The sequence below is a fragment of the Nerophis lumbriciformis genome, linkage group LG26 (genome assembly GCF_033978685.3).
Source record: "Nerophis lumbriciformis linkage group LG26, RoL_Nlum_v2.1, whole genome shotgun sequence".
Classification (NCBI taxonomy): domain Eukaryota; kingdom Metazoa; phylum Chordata; class Actinopteri; order Syngnathiformes; family Syngnathidae; genus Nerophis; species Nerophis lumbriciformis.
In genome coordinates, this window is record NC_084573.2 from 19705001 (window position 1) to 19727500 (window position 22500).

A 22500-nucleotide genomic window follows, 5' to 3' on the forward strand; every position below is an offset into this window, starting at 1 on the left:
TGATTAAATTAACAAATTGAAAGAAAAACACGCACAAATCAATATTTGTGCTGTGGAGGGGCGTTAGCCGCGAGCTTGCTAGTAAGACTGCTACAGTGCGTTGACGACGCGGTTGTTCTCTTCATCTTCTCATAGATGTAGGACTTTTTTTCTTGCAAAATTACGACTTTTTTTTTCCTAAAAAAAAAAAAAGAAAGAAAGAAAGAAACCGACTTGTTGTAGGTTAATGTTTTTTTTATTGTAAAATTCCAACTTTTTCTTTGAAAAAAATAAACCTACTATTTTTTTGGTAAAATTATGAATTTGTATATTACAGAAAAAAAAGGAGAAGAAACTAAATACTAAATGTATTTATACGTTATTATTTATTCAAAAAGTGTGTTGCGATGCATTTATTCTCTCAAGTTCGTGGGACTAACTTTTCATAGATATCTGGGTTTTGTCACATTAAGACTTCTTTCAAAAAAAATACTTCTCAAAGATTTATGGCTGTTTTCTAAAAAATTACGACTTTTTTCTTAAAACAAATAAACCAACTTTTCATAGATTTATGACTTTTTACGTAAAATTACGACTTTTTCTAAAAATAAAAAAAAATACAAACTGACTACTCACAAATGTTTTTCTATATTTTTTTTCTTGGAAAACTACGACTTTATTTTTTTAAAAAGTGCATTGAAAATGAGGCCGTTCTTTGTCGCTGTCAAATTTGCAGGACCGACTTCTTATAGACTCATGACTCTTTTTTTTTAGAAATTGGAAAAAAAAATTCATAAAATGTATAACTTTTTTCGCAAAATTACAACTTTTTTTCTTTAAAAAAAAAAAAAAGAGGAAATGACAACTCATAGATTTGACTTTTTTTTACGTAAAATTACAACTTTTTTCTTAAAAATGAAACCAACTTCTCATAGATAAGACTTTTTGTGACTGTGTTTTCTGCTCTCAGTGCAAACAATGCAGGCGTTAGCTCAAACTGCTGCACATGCTCTCTAATTTGAGCACACAATGGATTTATCGCTTTGTTTTTGTGTCAACTCCCGAAAAAACTGCTTACATCAGGGGTTTATTCTAAATGGTCGTGATTAAATTAACAAAATTGAAAGAAAAACACGCACAAATCAATATTAGCGGCGGTCATTCCCATTCTATTGATGGCAAGACTGCTACTGTGTGTTGACGACGCGGTTCTATTGTCGCTCTCATTCATTTAGGACTTTTTTTCTTGCAAAATTACGACTTTTTTTCCTAAAAAAAAAAGAAATAAAGAAAGAAACCGACTTGTTGTAGGTTAATGGGTTTTTTATTGTAAAATTACAACTTTTTCTTTGAAAAAATAAACCTACTTGTCATGGATTTATGATATTTTTGTAAAATTATGAATTTGTTTATTAAAGGAAAAAAAAGAAGGAGAACAAACCGACTACTCATAAATGTATTTATACGTTATTTATTCAAAAAGTGTGTCGCAACGCATTTTTTCTCTTGTCACTGTCAAGTTTGTGGAACCAACTTTTCATATATTTATGGGTTTTGTAAAATTAAGACTTCTTTCAGAAAAACTACTTGTCAAAGATGTATTACTTTTTTTTCTTAAAAATTTCGACTTTTTTCTTTAAAAAAATCAACTTTTCATAGATTTATGATTTTTTTCGTAAAATTCTGACTTCTTTTCTAAAAAATAGAAACTGACTACTCATAAATGTATGTATTTATTTTATTCTTGTAAAATTACGACTTAATTTATTTAAAAAGTGCATTGTCGCTTGTCACTGTCAAATTTGCAGGACCGACTTCTTATAGACTCATCACTTTGTTTGTCTGAGAACTAATACTTCTTTCACAAAAACAGCTTGTCAAAGATTTGACTTTTATTTTTAAAAACTTCAGACTTTTTTGTTTTTTAATAAACCAACTTCTAATAGATTTATAAACCATTCTTTTGACTACTCATAGACGTATAACTTTTTTCCCGTAAACTTAGGACTTTATTAAAAAAGTGCATTGTGGATACGACCGTTTTCTTGTCGCTGTTGCTCGTCTTTTTCAAATTTGTGGGACCAACTTTTCGTAGATGTGTGACTTTTTTTCTCGTATGATTAAGACTTATTTTTTTAAACTTCTCATAGACTTGCCTTTTTTTTCATAAAATGACGATTTTTTTCTTTAAAACAATAACCCAACTTTCTTAAAAATGAAACAAACTTCTGATAGAATTTTAATTTTTTCGTAAAATTATTTTTTCTTAAAAATAAAAACAACATTTCATAGATTTATAACTTTTTTTTGCAAAATTCCAACTTTTTTCTAAAAAGGAAACTGACTACTCATAGATTTTTCGTAAAATTCCGACTTTTTTTTAATAAAAAAATAAACCAACTTTTCATAGATTTATGACTTTTTTTTTTATAAAATTCGTACTTTTTTCTTAGAAATGAAACAAACTTCTCATAAATTTTACGTTTTTTCGTAAAATTCGGTATTTTTTGTTAAAAATAAAACATTTCATAGATTCATAACTTCTTTTGCAAAATTACAACTTAAAAAAAAATAGAAACTGACTACTCAAAGATTTATGACTTTTTTTTCGTAAAATTACGGATTTTTTTTTTTTTTTTAAAGTGCGTTGAGGATGCGGCCGTTCTCTTGTTATTGTTGCTGTAAAATCTGCAGGTACAACTTCTTATAGATTCAATACTTTTTTTCTCACAAAACTACGACTTTTTTTCTTTAAAAAAAAAAAAACAGAAACCAACTTTTCATAGATTTGACTTTTTTCTGGCATAATTACAACTATTTATTGCTTAGGTTTTGTGTCGCCTCCCTAAAAACTGCTTACATCGGGAGTTTATGATTGAATAAACAAATTGACACACAAGTCAATATTCACCTGTCGTTCCTCTCTTTGTGTTGCAGAACTCCATCCGCCACAACCTGTCCCTGCACAGCCGTTTCATCCGTGTCCAGAACGAGGGCACAGGCAAGAGTTCCTGGTGGATGATCAACCCTGACGGAGGAAAGGGCGGCAAAGCCCCTCGCCGCCGCGCCGTCTCCATGGACAACAGCAACAAGTACACCAAGTCGGCCCGTGGCCGTGCCGCCAAAAAGAAGGCGGCCCTGCAGGCTGCGGCAGCCGCGGCCGGCGAAGGCGGCGCAGACAGTCCCTCCGGTCTGTCCAAATGGCCGGGGAGCCCGACGTCGCGAAGCAGCGAGGAGCTGGACGCCTGGACGGACTTCCGCTCCCGCACCAACTCCAACGCCAGCACTCTAAGCGGCCGCCTGTCCCCCATCCTGGCCAACCCGGAGCTGGACGAGGTTCCTGATGACGAGCCGCCTCTCTCGCCGATGCTCTACGCCAGCCCCGGCAGGGCTTTGTCCCCAGGGAATGCGGCCAACACGCCCAACGGGAAGGCCGTCCCCGCAGAGCTGCCTCGCCTGGCGGACCTGGCTGGTACCATGAACCTGAATGACGGCATCACAGATGACATGATGGACGAACTGCTGGATAACATCAACTTGGTGCCAACCACTCCGGGACAAGTCCCTTTAAACGGCTCCTCAGGGTTCGCTTTTGTCCCCAAAACCAACGGGCTGATCTCGCCGTCCCCGGCTCCCGCCCCCGCCTCCAACTCTCCGTCCAACGGCGGCGGTAACTTCAGCAACTCCATCTTCGGCCCGCACGCACCGGGCTCCTCCCTGCGTCCGGCGCCCATGCAGACCATCCAGGAGAACAAGCAGACGTCCTTCTCCGGCATCGGCACTTCACGCTTCGGGAGCGTGATGCTGCAAGACCTGCTCAACTCTGAAAGCCACATCCCTAGCGACGTCATGATGACGCAGTCGGACCCGCTGATGTCGCAAGCCAGCGCCGCCGCTGTCGTTTCCCAGAACTCGCGCCGCGGCCTCATGCTCCGAAACGATCCCATCATGACGTTCGGAACCGGCAGCGGACTTCAGGGCAGCCAGGGGGAGATGGTCCAGAGCAACAACCACAACCAGAGCGCCATGAGGTCCATGAACAGAGGTCTGAATCTGACCAACGAAGTGAACTCTCTGGCCAAACAGCAGCTCCTTCTGTCGCCCGTGGGGGTGAACGGCTCCTCCTCCATGCAGATTGACACCTCCATCTTCTTGAACGGAGCAGTGAGCGGCACCGGGGGACTCTGCCAGGACCGCTTCCCCACAGATCTGGACCTGGACATGTTTAATGGCAGCCTGGAGTGTGACATGGACTCTATCATCAGGAACGAGCTGATGGACGCCGATGGCCTGGACTTTAACTTTGACTCACTGGCGAACATGAACGGCGTTGGCGGCTTCACGGCCACCAAGCAGGCGTCTCAGAGCTGGGTACCCGGTTGAGGAGCTTCCCCGTGGAGCAGGTACGTCTCAAAAACATTCTTTTAAATTTCATTTTCACGTTTAAAGGTATGTACTACAACAATGTTAAAACGTAGTAATTCTGCTGTTGTCCAGATACTTGATAGCTATTCCTTATCCTCCAGTGATAATAATACTTGAAAAAAACGTTGTTTGTGTGCTGCTGTGTCGGCGAGCATTGCTGACGTAGAAATAGCATTGCACTGTGGAGGGACGTTAGCCGCGAGCTTGCTTGCTGGAATGCAACAGTGCGTTGTTCTCTTGTCGCTGTCAGATTTGCGGGACTTACTTATCATAGATCCATGACTTTTTTTCGCGTAAAATAACTTTTTTTCTATAAAATAAATGAACCGATTTGTTATTATTTATGACTTATTTTTCTCGTAAAATTACCAAGTTTTTTTCTGTATTCGTAAAGTGACGTTTGTTTTACTAATTAAAAAAAAAAAAGTTTCCTTATAGATTCATTACTTTTTTTCTCGTAAAATTGCCGTTTTTAATTCAAACAAAATAAACCAACTTTTCATAGATTTACAACTTTTTTTTTTGCCAAAAAAAGTACGTTTTTTTCTATAAACAAAATAAACCAACATCTCATAGATTTAAGATTTTTTTTTCTAAAAACAAAACAAAAAAGAAAGCGACTTCTTACAGATTTTTCACTTTTTTTTCCTGTAAAATTACAAATAATTTTCTTCAAACAAAATAAACCAACATCTTGTAGATTGAGGACTTTTTTTCCAGGGGAAAAAAAAAAAAAAAAAAACTTTTTTTCATAAAATTACAAAGTTTTTTCTTTAAACAAAATAAACCAATGTCTATTCTCAAAGATTTATGACTTCTTTTTTTTTTAAGTTGTTTTATTTTGTGGCTGTCACTGCCAGATTTGCGGAACCAACTTCTCGTTCATCTATGACATTTTTTTCAGAAAATTACAACTTTTTTCTCAAAATAAAAGAAAGTGACTTTTTTATCGTTAAACTACAAAAACATTTTTTTAAACAAAATAAACCAACTTCTCATAGATTTATGACTTTTTCTTGTAAAGTTGCGACTTTAAAAAAAAAAAAAATTTAAGTGCATTGGTCATTTTATTTTGCAGTAGTTGCCTGCCTTTTTTCATGTAAAATAAAATGAAAATTCTAAAATTCTGTAAAGTTACAACTTGATTTTTATTTAAAAGTGCATTGGTTGTTTTCTTTTGTAGCTGTTGCTTGTCGCTGTCCAAAAAAACACCTAATAAATAAATAAACCTAAATAAAACTTTTTTCCCCCCTAAAAAAGAAACCGACTTGTTATAGATTTTTGACTTTTTTTCTTGTAAAATGACGAAGTTTTTTCTTTCCGTAAAATAAACCAACTTCTCTTAGATTTATTTACTTTTTTCTTTTTAAGATTGTGTACTTTTTTTCCCGTAAGATTCCGAAGAATTTTTTTTTAAACAAAATAAACCAACGTCTCGTAGATTTAGGACTTTTTTTCTTTAAAAAAAAAAGAAGAAAAGAAAATGGCTTGTTATAGATCCATTACTTTTTTTTCAGTAAAATTACAAAGTTTCTACTTTCAACAAAATAAACCAACTTCTCATAGATTTATGACTTTTTTTTGTAAAATTACGACTGTATTTATTAAAAAAGTGCTTTGGTCATTTTCTTTTGTGGCTGTCACTGCCAGATATGCAAGACCAACTTCTCATTCATCTATTTTTCTCGTACAATTACAACTTTTATCTCAAAAGAAAAGAAAGCAACTTTTTTTTTAATAGATTTCTTGATTTTTATTTAAAAGTGCATTGGTTGTATTCTTTTGCAGCTGTTGCTTGTCGCTGTCAAAAATTCTAAAAAAACAAACAAACACTTGTTATAGATTTTTTTTCTTTAAATAAATTAAACCAATTTCTCATATATGTATGACTTTTTCTTGTAAAGTTACGACTTTTTTTAATTTTTGAAGTGCATTGATCTTTTTTTTTGCAGCCGTTGCTTGTCGCTGTCACATTTGCGGGAGTCACTTCTCATAGATCTGACTTTTTTCATGTAAAATTTAAAAAAAAATTCTACTAAAAAAACAAAAAGGACGAGAAATGTCGTACAATTACAACTTTTATAATGTATATTTTCTGCTGGATATACGCTCTATTTTATGCTGCCCTTTTTTTTGCTGCAGCTGTTACATATACTGTACTGTAATATTGTACACGGTAATTGAGATTTGTTATATATTGTATATATTATATAAAAATATAATATAATAATATAATATATCAGTATATGTTATATACTGTATATATAATATGTAAATATTACATTTATGTTATATTTTATATTGCAACTTACTACATTTTTTGTCTACTTTATACCTGCATTATCCTTTCCATCCTTATCCTTTCCATCCTTTGTAACTGAACTACTGTGTGGAACAATTTCCCTTGTGGATCAATAAAGTTTGTCTAAGTCTACCGTAAGTCTAATTTATCTCAAAAGAAAAGAAAGCCTATCTCAGCTCCAGCTCCCCCTGTGACCCTGAAAGGGACAAGCGGTAGAAAATGGATGGATGGATGGGAAAACATTTTTTGCATCAAATTACAAAGTTTTCTTTTCAAACAAAATAAACCAACTTCTCGTAGATTTGCGACTTTTTCTAAAACATGCATCAAATTAAAGTCAAGTTTGGTTTAAAAAGTTTAACAATCCTTTCACATAAATAAAGTGTAAACCTTAGCTTATATTTAGAGTCAATGAGTCATTAAAATAAAACTTGCATTCATTTTACAGGCAGTGCTTTAAGTAACATTTTAACATCCTAAACTGTCATACCAGCGTAAAAAGTTCAGCGCTTTGTAATGAAACTTTAATAAAGTACAAATCTGCCTCCCAGACACATAATGATAATTTTGAAGCTATGATATTTGAAGCAAGTCATGATGGACGGTCATACCTTTTATTTTTTAATCATTTAATGTAATCTTGTAAAAATAACCGTGCAAATGCACCATGGGTATTTGTGTCCAGTGTTTACACGACCAGAGATTGCACTCACCTGGAAGGTTCCTTCACAAAGGGAGACGCCATTACAGTTCCATGTTCCTTGTTACACACACGCAGGAGTTGCATGCATTCCATGGGGAGTGCGCGTCTTGCCAAAACACCGGCTCAAATTTGAGAGCAAGCTGCATTGTCTATCCACAGTGCGAAGCCGCTTCTAAGACACTAATCCTTACCACTATGGCGGAAAATACACTTAAGTTTTTTCCAAGTATCCTTATCACTGGAGGAATAGAAGGCAAGGAATGGCTAAACATGCTACACACACATACATGGAACAGGACGACACAAGGAGCTAACCGCTGAAGCTTCAATGTAAAGTAGGAGTGATCGATTTAGATACTATCAATACCTAGTATCAGTATGTACGCCATTAAATGATTAGTGACATGACCTGTTTTCCAGGTCATGCCTTGTAATGCTTTTGTTATTTTCCTCAGTTTGCACTGCAAAATGTCAGTGTTCAAAAAATACAAAAATTAGGGGCATTTAATTTGAACTAAGCAAAATTATCTGCCAACAGAACAAGAAAATTTGGCTTGTCAAGACTTTCCAAAACAAGTAAAATGAGCTAACCTCAATGAACCCAAAAATACCTTAAAATAAGTATATTCTCACTAATAACACGTGCACTTTTCTTGTAGAAAAAAAGACATTTATTCTCAATATGTTGAAAAATATTCTTAAATTAAGTAAATGCTAGTGCCATTATCTTGACATAATGATATGCGCTCGGCATTACATTTCTTGAAACCAGCAAACTTATACTAAAAACTAATTTATTGTTCTTAATGGAAAGGCAACAAGACAACCGCTTGTTACTCTCGGGGTCTCCTAGCCGCTCAGGCAAATCATATTGTCTAAAAATGCATTTTTCCATCCATAACATGACATCATCACGCCAAAATGTCTTTAATTTTTAATTTTGAGGAATTTATCTGAATGTGCATGAACTATTTCTGTTCAAAATTGTTTGAAATGTTAAATGTTTAAATATTAACTGTCAGTTTACTGTACTGTGCCAACTGCACTACTATAAGAGTACGTATTTTCTATTGTTTCATTGAAAATAAAACAGCAAAGTCAATTTGGCTGTCGTCTGTTTTAATTATGAAACACAATTGTGTCAAAGTCCTGATTTTTATTTTTTTTTTCATGCTTGAAATAATAAATGATTACTTTAAAAAATTAGTTTTATACGTGTGAGTGTTGATGACACAGCTTTGCAACAGTTGATATTCTAGTTTCAAGCATGTTTTACTCAATATAGGTCATAAACTCTCAGCAACAAGCTGTAATATCTTACTGAGATCATTTAAGACCAAAACCCTTAAAACAAGTAAAAGACTCTAACATCAAATCTGCTTAGTGAGAATAATTATCTTATAAGACAGAAAATAAGCAAATATCACCCTTATTTGAGATATTTAATCTTACTTAGATTTCAGTTTTTGCAGTGTGGTGTTTATTTTGATTATGTTCCCGTTAGCGCTTGAGCTCGCACTCCGGTTTCTGTTTGTTAATTAGTGTCGCTACATGCCGCCATCACGAATCACACACCCTTATACACCCGCCTCGCCGTTCCCTTGGCGCAGGTCCAATGTTCGCCACTGGGGTACATTGTGATCTTAGCGCTACTTCCGACGTCCGTGCGTTTTTGATGCTATGCTAAGACATCCAAGTTTTTGCCTTGAGCTCCCCAAGCGCCTCCGAGCGACTCGCCGTTTTGTATTTTGCCTCGTTATTGGTGACAATTAGATGTATTTTTGTTTTATTATTATTGTTCTCTTTACGACAATCATTTTTGGGGTGGTTTTTGTTAGAGATGCCGATAAATGGGTTAAAATGTAATATCGGAAATTATCGGTATCGTTTTTTTTATTATCGGTATCGTTTTTTTGTTTTTTTTGTTTTTTGTTTTTTATTAAATCAACATAAAAAACACAAGATACACTTACAATTAGTGCACCAACCCAAAAAACCTTCCTCCCCCATTCACACTCATTCACACAAAAGAGTTGTTTCTTTCTGTTATTAATATTCTGGTTCCTGCATTATATATCAATATATATCAATACAGTCTGCAAGGGATACAGTCCATAAGCACACATGATTGTGCGTGCTGCTGGTCCACTAATAGTACTAACCTTTAACAGTTAATTTTACTCATTTTCATTAATTACTAGTTTCTATGTAACTGTTTTTATATTGTTTTACTTTCTTTTTTATTCAAGAAAATGTTTTTAATTTATTTATCTTATTTTATTTTTATTTATTTTTTTAAAGTACCTTATCTTCACCATACCTGGTTGTCTAAATTAGGCATAATAATGTGTTAATTCCACGACTGTATATATCGGTTGATATCGGTATCGGTAATTAAAGAGTTGGACAATATCGGGATATCGGCAAAAAGCCATTATCGGACATCCCTAGTTTTTGTTATTGTTCACGAACAGCAAGTTACTGGATACAGGAAGACTTTGAGGCAAAACACAAATAATTAAAATGGTAGCTTATAATTGTTGTTTTTTTTAACATTTGTTTATTAGATTTTTTACATATAGAGTCCAGAAATACAATTAAACTAAATTATATTAATTAATTAATTAATTAATACAATTAAATTAAATAGAATAGAATGGACTTTATTGTCATTATATTTGCATATGACGAGATTAGGACTCCAATTTAAGGTGCGGTAGTGGGAACAAATATGGGATAAAAATAAATTACACAAGAGGTAATAAAGATAAAACTAAGAATTGAAATAAACAGACTACTATCCAATAAAGATAATAAGCAATCCTGTACAATATACAAAACACTATACAAAATACTGTACAATATACAGAACAAGACAAGAGTACCGGAGTAATAAATAACAATCAGTGTCGGGTGTATTGCACTAGAAGGGTAATATTGCACAATTAAACACATGTCAAATGTTCCTTCTTTCCTCCCCCAAACAAGTAAACCACATAAATTATATATAAAATAAAATTAAAATAATAAACTATGAAAGGACGGCGTGGCGCAGTGGAAGATTGGCCGTGCGCGACCCGAGGGTCCCTGGTTCAATCCCCACCTAGTACCAACCTCGTCATGTCCGTTGTGTCCTGAGCAAGACACTTCACCCTTGCTCCTGATGGGTGCTGGTTAGCGCCTTGCATGGCAGCTCCCTCCATCAGTGTGTGAATGTGTGTGTGAATGGGTAAATGTGGAAGTAGTGTCAAAGCGCTTTGAGTACCTTGAAGGTAGAAAAGCGCTATACAAGTACAACCCATTTATTTATCATTTAAAGAAAAAAACAGACAACTGCACTCCTGAATGTCCCCAACACGGTGCAGCAATACACAAAATCAGACAAAAGGCTCATCAATTATCTACCTTGGAATTACTTTTCAATGGGGGTTAAATTTGAGATCAGTCTCTTTTACATATTTAAGGAAACCACCCCCATACTTCCTTAAACGTTATACCGGTACTAGTAAAATTAAATTAAAAAACGGTACTATACTGCTTCTAAAAAATACCAATATGTTTTTTTTTACTTGCGCCGTCGTCACGTTGTGACATTGCTGGTAAAACGAGCAGGGGCGCATGTTAGGCAACGCACGGAGTACTAACAAGCAGAAACAGTGCATAGATAGAAAAGAGAGAATAGACACATTTTGGCTTAAAAAGTCATGATAAAGTTGAAGCTATTAACATTGACGCACCACTGTGCAAGACTCTTGTTAGCCGTTAGCGAGCTAGCGGCTACCGTCCATCCGCAGCCGGCAGTGTATTAGCTAATTCTAAATCACTAATCCTCACGTCCATGGCGGAAATTAAAGTAAGTTTCTTACAAGTATCATCCCTGCAGGATGAGGAATAGCTAAACATGCTTCACTACGCACCGTAGGAGGATACAATAGCTAACCGCTAATAGCAAGCTAGCGCTCCTGACTGTAAAGAAATGGGTGGATCTACACAGACATCGACTGTAACGATACCAAGTAAAGAAAGCCGTATAAGGTCGATACTGCAATGATTACATCAATATTGATTTATTATCGCAAAATCATTTGTCTTTTTTATTGTTTATAAAGTCAGGAAATATGTCCCTGGACACAGGAGAACTTTAATTATGACCATTGGATGATCCTGTAACTATTTGGTATTGGATTGGTAGTATCACCTAAATCTTATGTAAAGTATCCAAACAACAGAAGAATAAGTCTTTATTTACATTTTAACAGAAGTGTAGATAGAACATTAAAACAGAAATTAAGCAAATATTAACAGTAAATGAACAAGTAGATTAATAATCCATTTTCTACCTCTTGTTCTTAATAATTTTGACAAAATAATAGAATGATAAATGACACAATATGTTACTGCATATGTCAGCAGCTAAATTAGGAGCCTTTGTTTGTTTACTTACTACTAAAAGACAAGTTGTCTAGTGTGTTCACTATTTTCATTTAATGCCAAAATTATTTGCTTCCAATAAGATAGATTTAATGTATCATAAGATTATATGTTAAAATTAAGCAAATAATGACATTTTTGTGGTCGCCTTTATTTTGAAAAGTATCAATGTATCGAGACAACCCTAGTATGTTGTATTCAATCCCACACATTTAATACGTCATCTGATTCACAACAATACTAGAAAATTCTACATTTTATCAAAGTGGGTTGTGCAGTAAAAAAGGGGATTCATATGGCACCATTCGTCTCGGTTTACCCCGACACGTGAAACGTGTCACTTTATCCGCCAGACGGCAGGAGAGTATAACCTGAAATGTGTTTTGTGGCTATTCCAACTTAGACCACAGCACCAGTTGCCATTTAATATGACTTTTTTTTTTTAAAACGTTTTACTTTATTCTTGCAAGATTATAAAAAAATAATTTACTTTTGCTAAGTTATGACTTTCTTTTCTAAAATATAAAAACACAAAGGACTTTTCTTATAATATTACTTTTTCTCAAAAAAATTCTGCTTTACTTTTGCGAGATTATGATTGTTTCTAAAAAATAAATACAATTTTTGATTTGCAGGATTATGACTTTCGCTTTAAAAAAAAAAATGAAAGTACCGTTGTTGTAACATTATGACTTTTTCTCAAAAATGTTTTACTTTATTCTTAGTCTTATTCTTACTCTTATTCTTACGAAATGTTACTTTAATTTTTGCAACAATATGACTTTTTCTCCAAAATTTTTGACTTTATTCTTGCAAGATATAACATTTTTATTTACTTTTGCTGTATTATTACTTTTTCTATGAAAACAAAAAAACAAAAAACAAAGACAATTCTTATTATATGGCTTTTTCTCAAAAATGTTTTGCTTTACTTTTGAAAGATTGTGAAATTTGACTTCACTTTTGCAACAACAGGAATTTTTCGGGGGACCCCCCCCTAAAAATCTACTTTTGCAATATGAGTTTTTCTGAAGAATAAAAACGACTTTTGCAATATGACTTTTTCTAAAAAAAATAAAAACTACTTTTTGTAATATAACTTTTTCTACATTGTATAAAAGTGCGTTGTGCAGTAGAAAAGGAGATGCATATGGCACCATTCGTCGTGGTTTACCCCGACACATGAAACGTGTCACTTTATCCGCCAGTCAGCGGGAGAGTATATCCTGAAATGTGTTTTTGACCACAGCGCCAGTCGCCATATAGAGCGGCGCTTTCCGTCATTTTCAGCAGACTGCATTGAAAAAGGATTCAACCACCACCCCCTGCTGTATTTCAGTTACTTTACTATAAAACGTTTTCAGGTCTATAATCTTTTGTCAAATTATCAGATCGGTATCGGGTTGTCGAAAATCCTCATTGAATCTTTTTTTTTTTTTTGTTCCCCCCCTGCAGGTCCGAACTGTGTACTGCAGGAGGAACACAAATCCAGACCCGCACTCTTTTTATTTGCCAAAAGCAGCCATCAGCACATCAAATACCAACCTTGTGTTTACAGAGGAAGACTTGTCGAGAGCTTTAACGCTTTGCTCCAAAGCCCCGCCACTTACCCTCCAAACCTCCCCCGCTCCTTCGTTGACGAGGCGGGAAAAGGCCCGACGAGACTTCTCGGGGGAAAAAAAGCCTCCTCCAAAAAAAACATAAAGTGGCGGAATTATGCGAGTGGCCGCGAAAGAGACATCAGATGGAGGCGGACAAATGGCGTGCTGGAAGTCTTGTCTTGTATTTTCCTCCCTGATTTGAAATGTTTTTGTTTGTTTTCTGACCTATAATCGCTTCTACGTGGACATGAGTTAGCGATGAAACGCCGCGCACGTCCACTTTTGAATTTGAAGGGCGTTTGTGTCCGACGGCGGAAGGATACAGGAAGAAAAATAGTCCCTTTGTGGGTGTTTGTGTGCAGCGCAAGAAGGCTTTTAAATGATACATGTATGATGTAGCGGGGGGGGGGGGGGGAATGGGGGGGTGGGGGTAGGGGGGGACATTTTTGCAGCATTACAGGTGCTATGTAAACAGTGTTGACTTTGTCATTGTGTGCACCCACCTCCGCCTCCACAAGCCCACAGCTGCAGCCACTCGGGGCGGGGGCGAGGCTGACCCCGTGCAGGGTGGGGTTCGGAAGCCATTTATTTCTCCAGTTAAACAATAAGCTCTTTTATTCTGTACGTTGCCAAATGACTTGAATCACGCAGTAGGATATGCTGGCAGCGCTCATATCCACAGTTTATCACACTCAGTCAGGGTAAATATTGACAACATGGAAACAATAGCAAGTGTTGTTTGTGGGGCTCTGCATGCCCAATATGTCCAAACACTCAGGGGGAGGGGCGGAGGGCGACGTGTATTCTCGTATCTTTCGTCCAAATTCACATTTCCTGGATTCAAATGTCATTTTGTGAACTTGTAACCTGTGAACTTCTTTGGCCGTCAAGAAGCGGAAGGACGATAGGGTTTGATTTCAACCTTTTTATTGTTTATGAAATATTTTGCCGGCTACGAAGGAGTATTGAGGCCTCACGGGAAAGAAAAATATACAAATATAATCCCACAGGAAGAGAGTAAAGTCGTAATCTTACAATGGTAACCATGTTTGGTTTGGATAAAACGAGTATGAATGTGTTTCAAAGTATTATTTATTGATCTTACCTGATGACCTTGGACTTTATTCTCATAAGTGTCATCAACGTTTGGCAGAATATTACGCCGAATGTTTGATGACTTTTCTTACTACTTCCTGGAAGAGTACAGTTTTTTTTTGCAAGAAATACAACTTTTAAGTCAAGTAAAATTATGACTTTTTCCTTTTTAGATAGGAGCTTTTTTTTTTCTTAAAAAAGAAAAAAAGAAAGACTTCTCATGGGACTTTTTTTTCCCGTAAAAATACAACTTTAAAAAAAAAAAGAAAAATACTTCTCATGGATTCATTTTTTTTCTCCACCTTTTTTAAAGGGAAAAAAAAGAAAACAGACTTCGTATATTTGACTTTTTTCTTTATAAAATCACGACTTTTTTTTTTTTTTTAAAAACAACACTTTTTGACTTTATTTTTCCAAAATGGTTTTTTTCTCCAAAATTGACTTTATCTTGCAAGGTTGTTTTTTATATGAACTGATTCTTTCTTATTTTTTAACCCCAAACATAACACTGTTCCCATAATTGTGATTTATTTCTTATAAGAGCAAAACTTTTTCATCTTGAAAAATAAAATAAAAATTATTGAGAGATTATAATTAAGTTTTTGCTTTAAATTTTTCTTCAATTGTTTTTTTTTTACCCAACAAATACAATTTTTTAAATCATAATATTGTGCCATTTTCTTGGGGGGGGGGGGGGGGGGGGGGGTGTTTAGATCTTACTCATGCAGGATTACAAGCTTTTCTCAAAAATTTGCAATACGCTGACTTTCTCAAACATATTACAATAAAATATTCTTGAAAGTTTACCAATGCTTCTTAAAAACGTTTTAAAACTTTTGCAAGATTACAAAATTTGACTTTAGACTTGCTTTTTTCACTTTTTTTAATTCGTAGATACAAATTAATTATCATAAAATTAAGACTCTGATTTTTTATTTTTTTATTTTAATATTGCAAGATTACAACCTTTTCTCCAAAAATGAAATAACTTTGACTTAATAAGATTATGATTTTTTTTCTAAATAATAAAACTGGTTATATTTGACTTGCACGGTTATGACTTTCTCTAAAACATAAATAAATTAAAAACAATACTTTAGCTTTCTCTACAAAAAATTATTTAGCTTTTCTCTATAAAAAACAAAATATTGTAAGATTATCACTTTTTCTCAAATAATGTTCCACATCACTCTTGCAAGGTTTTGACTTTTTCTGTAAAAGAAAAAAAAAATACATGACTTGCAAAATTTGACTTTATTCTTGCAAGATGAAGACCTCTTCTCCAGAAATCTGACTTTATTTTATGCGATTTTGACTTTTCCTAAAAAAATGTTTTAAGTACTTTATTTTTGCAAGATTAAGACCTCTTCTTAAATAAATCCGACTTTATGTTATTCGATTTTGACTTTTCCTAAAAAAAATAATAATAATAATTTTAAAAAAGTGCTTTATTCTTGCAAGATTATAAAACCTCTACTCCAAAAATCCGACATTATCTTATGATTTTGACTTATCTTAAAAAAAAAAAGTACTTTATTCTTGCAAGATTAAAACCTCTTCTTAAAAAAATCTGATTTTATTTTATACGATTTTGACTTTTCGTTTAAAAAAAAAAAAAATTTTTAAGTACTTTATTCTTGCAAGATTAAGACCTCTTCTCAAAAAATCCAACATTATTTTATAAAATTTTGACTTTTCCTAAAAAAAAAAAATTTATAAAAAAAAGTACTTTACATTTCCTAGATTAAGACCTCCTCTCAAAAAAAATCCGACCTCATTTTATACGATTTTTAATTTTCCTAAAAAAATGTTTTTTTTAAGTACGTCATTCTTGCAAGATTAAGACCTCTTCTCAAAAAATCAGACTTTATTTTATACGGTTTTTACTTTTCCTAAAAAAAAGTACTTTACTCTTGCAAGATTAAGACCTCTTCTCAAAAAAATCTGACTTTATTTTATACCATTTTGACTTTTCATTAAAAAAATGTTTTAAGTACTTTATTCTTGCAAGATTAAGACCTCTTCTCCAAATATCTGACCTTATTTTATGATTTTGACTTTTCTAAAAAAAAAAAAAAAATTAAGTACTTTATTCTTGCAAGATTAAGACCTCTTCTCAAAAAGATCCAACCTTATTTTATACGATTTAGACTTTCCTAAAAAAAAATTGTTTTGAGTACTTTATTCTTGCAAGATCAAGACCTTTTCTCAAAAAATCCGACATTATTTTATACGATTTTGACTTTTCTTAAAAAAAATTTAAAACATAAAAATAACTTAATTTATTCTTACGAATTTGACTTTTCCTAAAAAAAAAAAAAAAAAAGTACTTTACTCTTGCAAAATTAAGCCCTTTTCTCAAAAAAATCTGACCTTATTTTATACAATTTTGACTTTTCATGAAGAAAAAAATAAATGCAAGTACTTTATTCTTGCAAGATTAAGATCTCTTCTCAAAAAATCTGACTTTATTTTATACGATTTAGACTTCCTAAAAAACAACAACAAAAATTAAGTAATTTATTCTTACAAGATTAAGACCTCTTCTCAAAAAATCGGACTTTATTTTATACGATTCAGACTTTTTCTAAAAAAAAAAAAAAAAAAAAATGTAAATACTTTATTCTTGCAAGATTAAGACCTCTTCTCAAAAAATCCGACTTTATTTTATATGATATTGACTTTTACGAAAAGAAAAAAAAAAAGTACTTTATTCTTGCAAGAATAAGACCTCTTCTCAAAAAATCCGACATTATGTTATGATTTTGACTTATCTTATCTTAATGAAATATTTAAAAAAAAAATTTTTTAGGAAAAGTCAATATATTTGAATATATACGATTTTGACTTTTCCTTTACAAAAAATGTTTTAAGTACTTTACTCTTGCAAAATTAAGACCTCTTCTAAAAAAAAACGACTATCTTATATGATTTTGACTTTTACTAAAAAAAAAAAAAAAGTACTTTATTTTTGCAAGAGTAAGACCTCTTCTCAAAAAAATCTGACTTTATCTTATACGATATTTACTTTTACGAAAAAATAAATAAATAAATAAAAGTACTTTATTCTTGCAAGAGTAAGACCTCTTCTCAAAAAATCTGACATTATCTTATGATTTTGACTTATCTTGCAAAAATTAAATACTTAAAAAAAAAATGTTTTTAGGAAAAGTCAATATATTAATATATACGATTTTGACTTTTCCTTTAAAAAAAAATGTTTTAAGTACTTTTACTCTTGCAAGATTAAGACCTCTTCTAAAAAAAAAAAAAACTTTATCTTATATGATTTTGACCTTTACTAAAAAAAAAAAGTACTTTATTTTTGCAAGATTAAGACCTCTTCACAAAAAATCCTACATTATTTTATGATTTTGACTTATCTTCAAAAAAGAAAAGTAATTTATTCTTGCAAGATTAAGACCTCTTCTCAAAAAAATCTGACTTTATTTATACGATATTTACTTTTACGAAAATAAAATAAATAAAAGTACTTTACTCTTGCAAGAGTTAGACCTCTTCTCAAACAATCCGACATTATCTTATGATTTTGACTTATCTTGAAAAATGAAATACTTAAAAACAATTTTTTTTAGGAAAAGTCAATATGTTTGAATATATAGGATTTTGACATTTCCTTTAAAAAAAATGTTTTAAGTACTTTACTCTTGCAAGATTAAGACCTCTTCTCAAAAAATCTGACTTTATTTTATGATTTTGATTTATCCTAAAAAAATATGTTTTAGTACTTTATTCTTGCAAGATTAAGACCTCTTCTCGGCTTCACGGTGGCAGAGGGGTTAGTGCATCTGCCTCACAATACGAAGGTCCTGAGTAGACTTGGGTTCAATCCCGGGCTCGGGATCTTTCTGTGTGGAGTTTGCATGTTCTCCCCGTGAATGCGTGGGTTCCCTCCGGGTACTCCGGCTTCCTCCCACCTCCAAAGACATGCACCTGGGGATAAGTTGATTGGCAACACTAAATTGGCCCTAGTGTGTGGATGTGAGTGTGAATGTTGTCTGTCTATCTGTGTTGGCCCTGCGATGAGGTGGCGACTTGTCCAGGGTGTACCCCGCCTTCCGCCCGATTGTAGCTGAGATAGGCTCCAGCGCCCCCCGCGACCCCAAAGGGAATAAGCGGTAGAAGATGGATGGAAGACCTCTTCTCAAAAAAATCCAACCTTATTTTACACGATTTAGACTTTCCTAAAAAAAAAATAGTTTTGAGTACTTTATTCTTGCAAGATTAAGACCCCTTCTCAACAGATCCGACATTATCCTATACGATTTAGACTTTTCTTTAAAAAAAAAAAAAAAAAGTACTTTATTCTTGCAAGATTACATTTTTGTTGTCATAATATTTTGCATTGTTTTTCTTTCCCGTCTGGCCCTCTTACTCCTTCCCCGTCGTCCATTTCTTTGGTTTTCGGCCTCTCCTGTGGACATGCTCCCACATGCCGGCGTTCCTTGGCGAGACCCCGCCCTTCTCCTCCTCGTCGGCGTTCTCCTGTGCGTATTTATGCATCGTGACTTGTGTGAAATGTGGCGGCGATATATGCCCGTGTCGTACTTGACCCTGGATACCTCGCAGAGTTGAAGAAAGGTTGCAAGTGGAAGGGAACCAGCAAAAGTATCCTTGAAGCAGACTGCGTGACCCTTGTTGTAGCATCCGGAGGGCCCTGAGGGCGGTGCCATGAAGGGTCGGACTCCGCTGTGTATATATGATGGTGTACAGATGCGTGTGTACATATACATTCTAATCTCCATCGCCGAGGCCATGGCAGAACCAAGAGTGTTTTACGGATTTGGTGAAAGCGCTCAATCTTCCAATGGTGCCGTCCCCTTCACAGGAATTCTGCCAGCACCTGTTAGCGCTCAAACACAATGTTTATATTTGCTGAGTCAGGGCTTTACACAGCAGCACTTGAACCATCCTCCCACTATCTCATTACTGCTCATGTCTGTTGGAGAGAAAGAAAAAAAACTTTTTTTTTTTTTTTTAAACCAACCGAACTGCAAAGCGTTTGAATTGAAATAGTGTAGAAAATGTGGAGAAGTTTTTCGGCGTCGTCACAACCACTCGCTCCTTCGACACACACATCTGCAGTCAAACCACTAAATATCCTCATCACCTCCTTTCCTTTAGCCCTGGAAAAACAAAAACAAAAAAAAACCCTCTGACCTTTGAACTTTGTCCCGTATTATTAATCTTCTCAACTTGATGTCCGTGGATGTTTTTCCTGTGTTGTCTTTTTTGCAACTGTAATCTAGTTTGTATAAGAAATGGTGCGCATGTAAATAAAGCTTGGTGAGGCTCTGCTTGCTCGTTTGCTCGCCTTTTCCTTCGACGACACGGCGGTGGAGTTCACGTGAAACAGTCATTGTGTCGTTTCGCCAAAGCATCACATCACGCTGACATTCTTGCAAGGTTATGACTTGTTTAGCGACAACAAAAAGCTTGATTTGCAAGATTAGGACTTTCTCTCTCTCTAAAAAAAAAAAAAGAAAAGAAAAAGAAAGCACCATTCTTTTGTTATGACTTTTTCTCAAAAAAAAGGTTTACTTTATTCTTGCAAAATTATACAAATGTAATTCACTTTTGCTAAATTATGACTTTTTCTATGAAAAAAAAACAAGGGCAATTCTTGCAATATGACTTTTTTATCAAAAATGTTTTGCTTTACTTTTGCGAGATTGTGAAATTTGACTTTACTTTTGCAACAATAGGAATTTTTTTTAATTTTTTCCCCAACAAAAAAACCTACTTTTGCAATATGACTTTTTCTAAAAAATAAAAAAAATACTTTTGTAATATGACCTTTTCTCAAAACTGTTTTACTTTATTCTTGCAAGATTATGAAAAATGTATTTAATTTTGCTAAGTTATGACCTTTTTATATATATGTAGCTGAGATAGGCTCCAACGCCCCCCGTGACCCCAAAGGGAATAAGTGGTAGAAAATGGATGGATGGATATATATCCATCCATCCATCCATTTTCTACTGCTTATTCCCTTCCGGGTCGTATGTATATATATATATATATATATATATATATATATATATATATATATACATATACACACAAAGGACCATTCTTGTAATATGACTTTTTCTCAAAAATGTTTTGCTTTACTTTTGCGATATTATGATTTTTTCTGCAAAAAAAAAAATTAATACAATTCTTGATTTGCAGGATTATGACTTTCTGTTAAAAAAAAAAATGAAAGGACCTTTCTTGTAACATGACTTTTTCTCAAAAAATTCTTACTTTATTCTTATTATGAAATTTGACTTTAATTTTACAACAATAGGACTTTTTCTAAATTAAAAAAAACAATAAAATAAACTTCCTTTTGTAATGTGACTTTTTCTCAAAATAGTTTGACTTTATTGTTGCAAGATTATAAAAAAAATAATTTACTTTTGCTATATTATGACTTTTTCTATGAAAAAAACAAACAAAAACAAGGAACATTCTTGTAATATGACTTTTTCTCAAAAATGTTTTGCTTTACTTCTGCGAGATTGTGAAATTTTATTTTACTTTTGCAACAATAGGAATTGAGTTTCTAAAAAATAACTACTTTTGCAATATGACTTTTTCAAAAAAAATTTTTTTTAAAAATACTTTTGTAATATGACTTTTTCTAAAAAAATAAAAACTACTTTTGTAATATGACTTTTTCTCAAAAATGTTTTACTTTATTCTTGCAAGTTTGTGAAAATTGAATTTACTCAATTATATCTATTTCTATTTAAAAAAAGAAAGAAAGGACCATTCTTGTAATATGACGTTTTCTCAAAAATGTTTTGCTTTACTCTTGCAAAATTATGACTTTTTCTAAAAAATTAAAAAATAAATAAATACAATTTTTGATTTGCAGGATTATGACTTTTTCTCTTTAAAAAATTATAGGACCATTCTTGTAACATTATAACTTAAAAAAAAGTACCATTCTTAGTACTTTTTCCCAAAAAAATAAATAAAACAAAACAATACTTGACTTACAGAATTCTGACTTTGTCTTCAAAAAATACTATTTTTATAAGTTCTATCTATGTAAATGTTTTACTTTATTCGTGCAAGAAATTTTACTTCACTTTAAATAAAATAATTAAAAAAACAAAAAACAAAAAAACAAAACAATACTTAATTTACACAAATATTATTATCAAGGCTTAGGTCAGACTGATTACAAAAACACATATTATTCATATATAAATAAATATGCATATATATGTGTATATATATATATATATATATATATATATATATATATATATATATATATATATATATATATATATATATATATATATATATATATGTGTATATATATATATTTTTTTTAACTATTATTTTTTACAAAGTGCTAAAAGAAATAAAAAAAGATAATTACAAATAATTAATAATATATATTTTCCTAAATAACATGTCTGAACTGAAAATACAGCTTCACCACTTAAGTCATAATCTTTGCGATTAAGACACTTCTCTATGATTTTACCTCCAGACTTCTTCTGTTTGTTTGATATTATTTATACTGCCACAAGTGGTGGAAAAGTGTATTACAACTGAGTACCGCTGCGGCTCATACGGACCACAGCTAAGAAACGGTCATTTTTTGGCGGCCCTCTCCGGGGCGCTGTCGGCCCTGTGGTTAAGAAACATTGACCTTTATGTTGAACCTGATAACATTTTGCACTTAAACTTGTGCCAGTTGCACGAATGCTCTTTAACCACGTGCACGACTCGGGCCCAAAATGGGCATTTCATCTATATGTTCAGTTTGTAGGTTACCGGTCTTAAATTTTGCCAGGGAGTTATTTCTTAAAAAATTGCATTGTATTTTTGATTGCATTGTTGTTCGAATAGGATATAATAAACAAGTATACACACTTTCTCTTAAGACCTATTTTAGCCCCATTGACTCCCATTATAACTGCTAGTTTCTGACAAAC

The 22500-nt window shown here is 33.4% G+C and overlaps 1 protein-coding gene across 2 annotated transcripts in view; it reads left to right on the forward strand.

Annotated features, from left to right (window-relative positions):
- foxo3b (forkhead box O3b) overlaps positions 1–13841 on the forward strand; it is a 117424-nt gene extending 103583 nt beyond the window's left edge. For both annotated transcript variants that reach the window (XM_072916266.1, XM_061987262.2), the window contains 2 exons: positions 2917–4382; positions 13296–13841. In XM_072916266.1, the coding sequence (XP_072772367.1) occupies positions 2917–4362 (1446 nt within the window). In that variant the 3' untranslated portion in view covers positions 4363–4382; positions 13296–13841. The remainder of the gene's footprint in view (positions 1–2916; positions 4383–13295) is intronic.
- The last annotated feature ends 8659 nt before the right edge of the window (positions 13842–22500 follow it).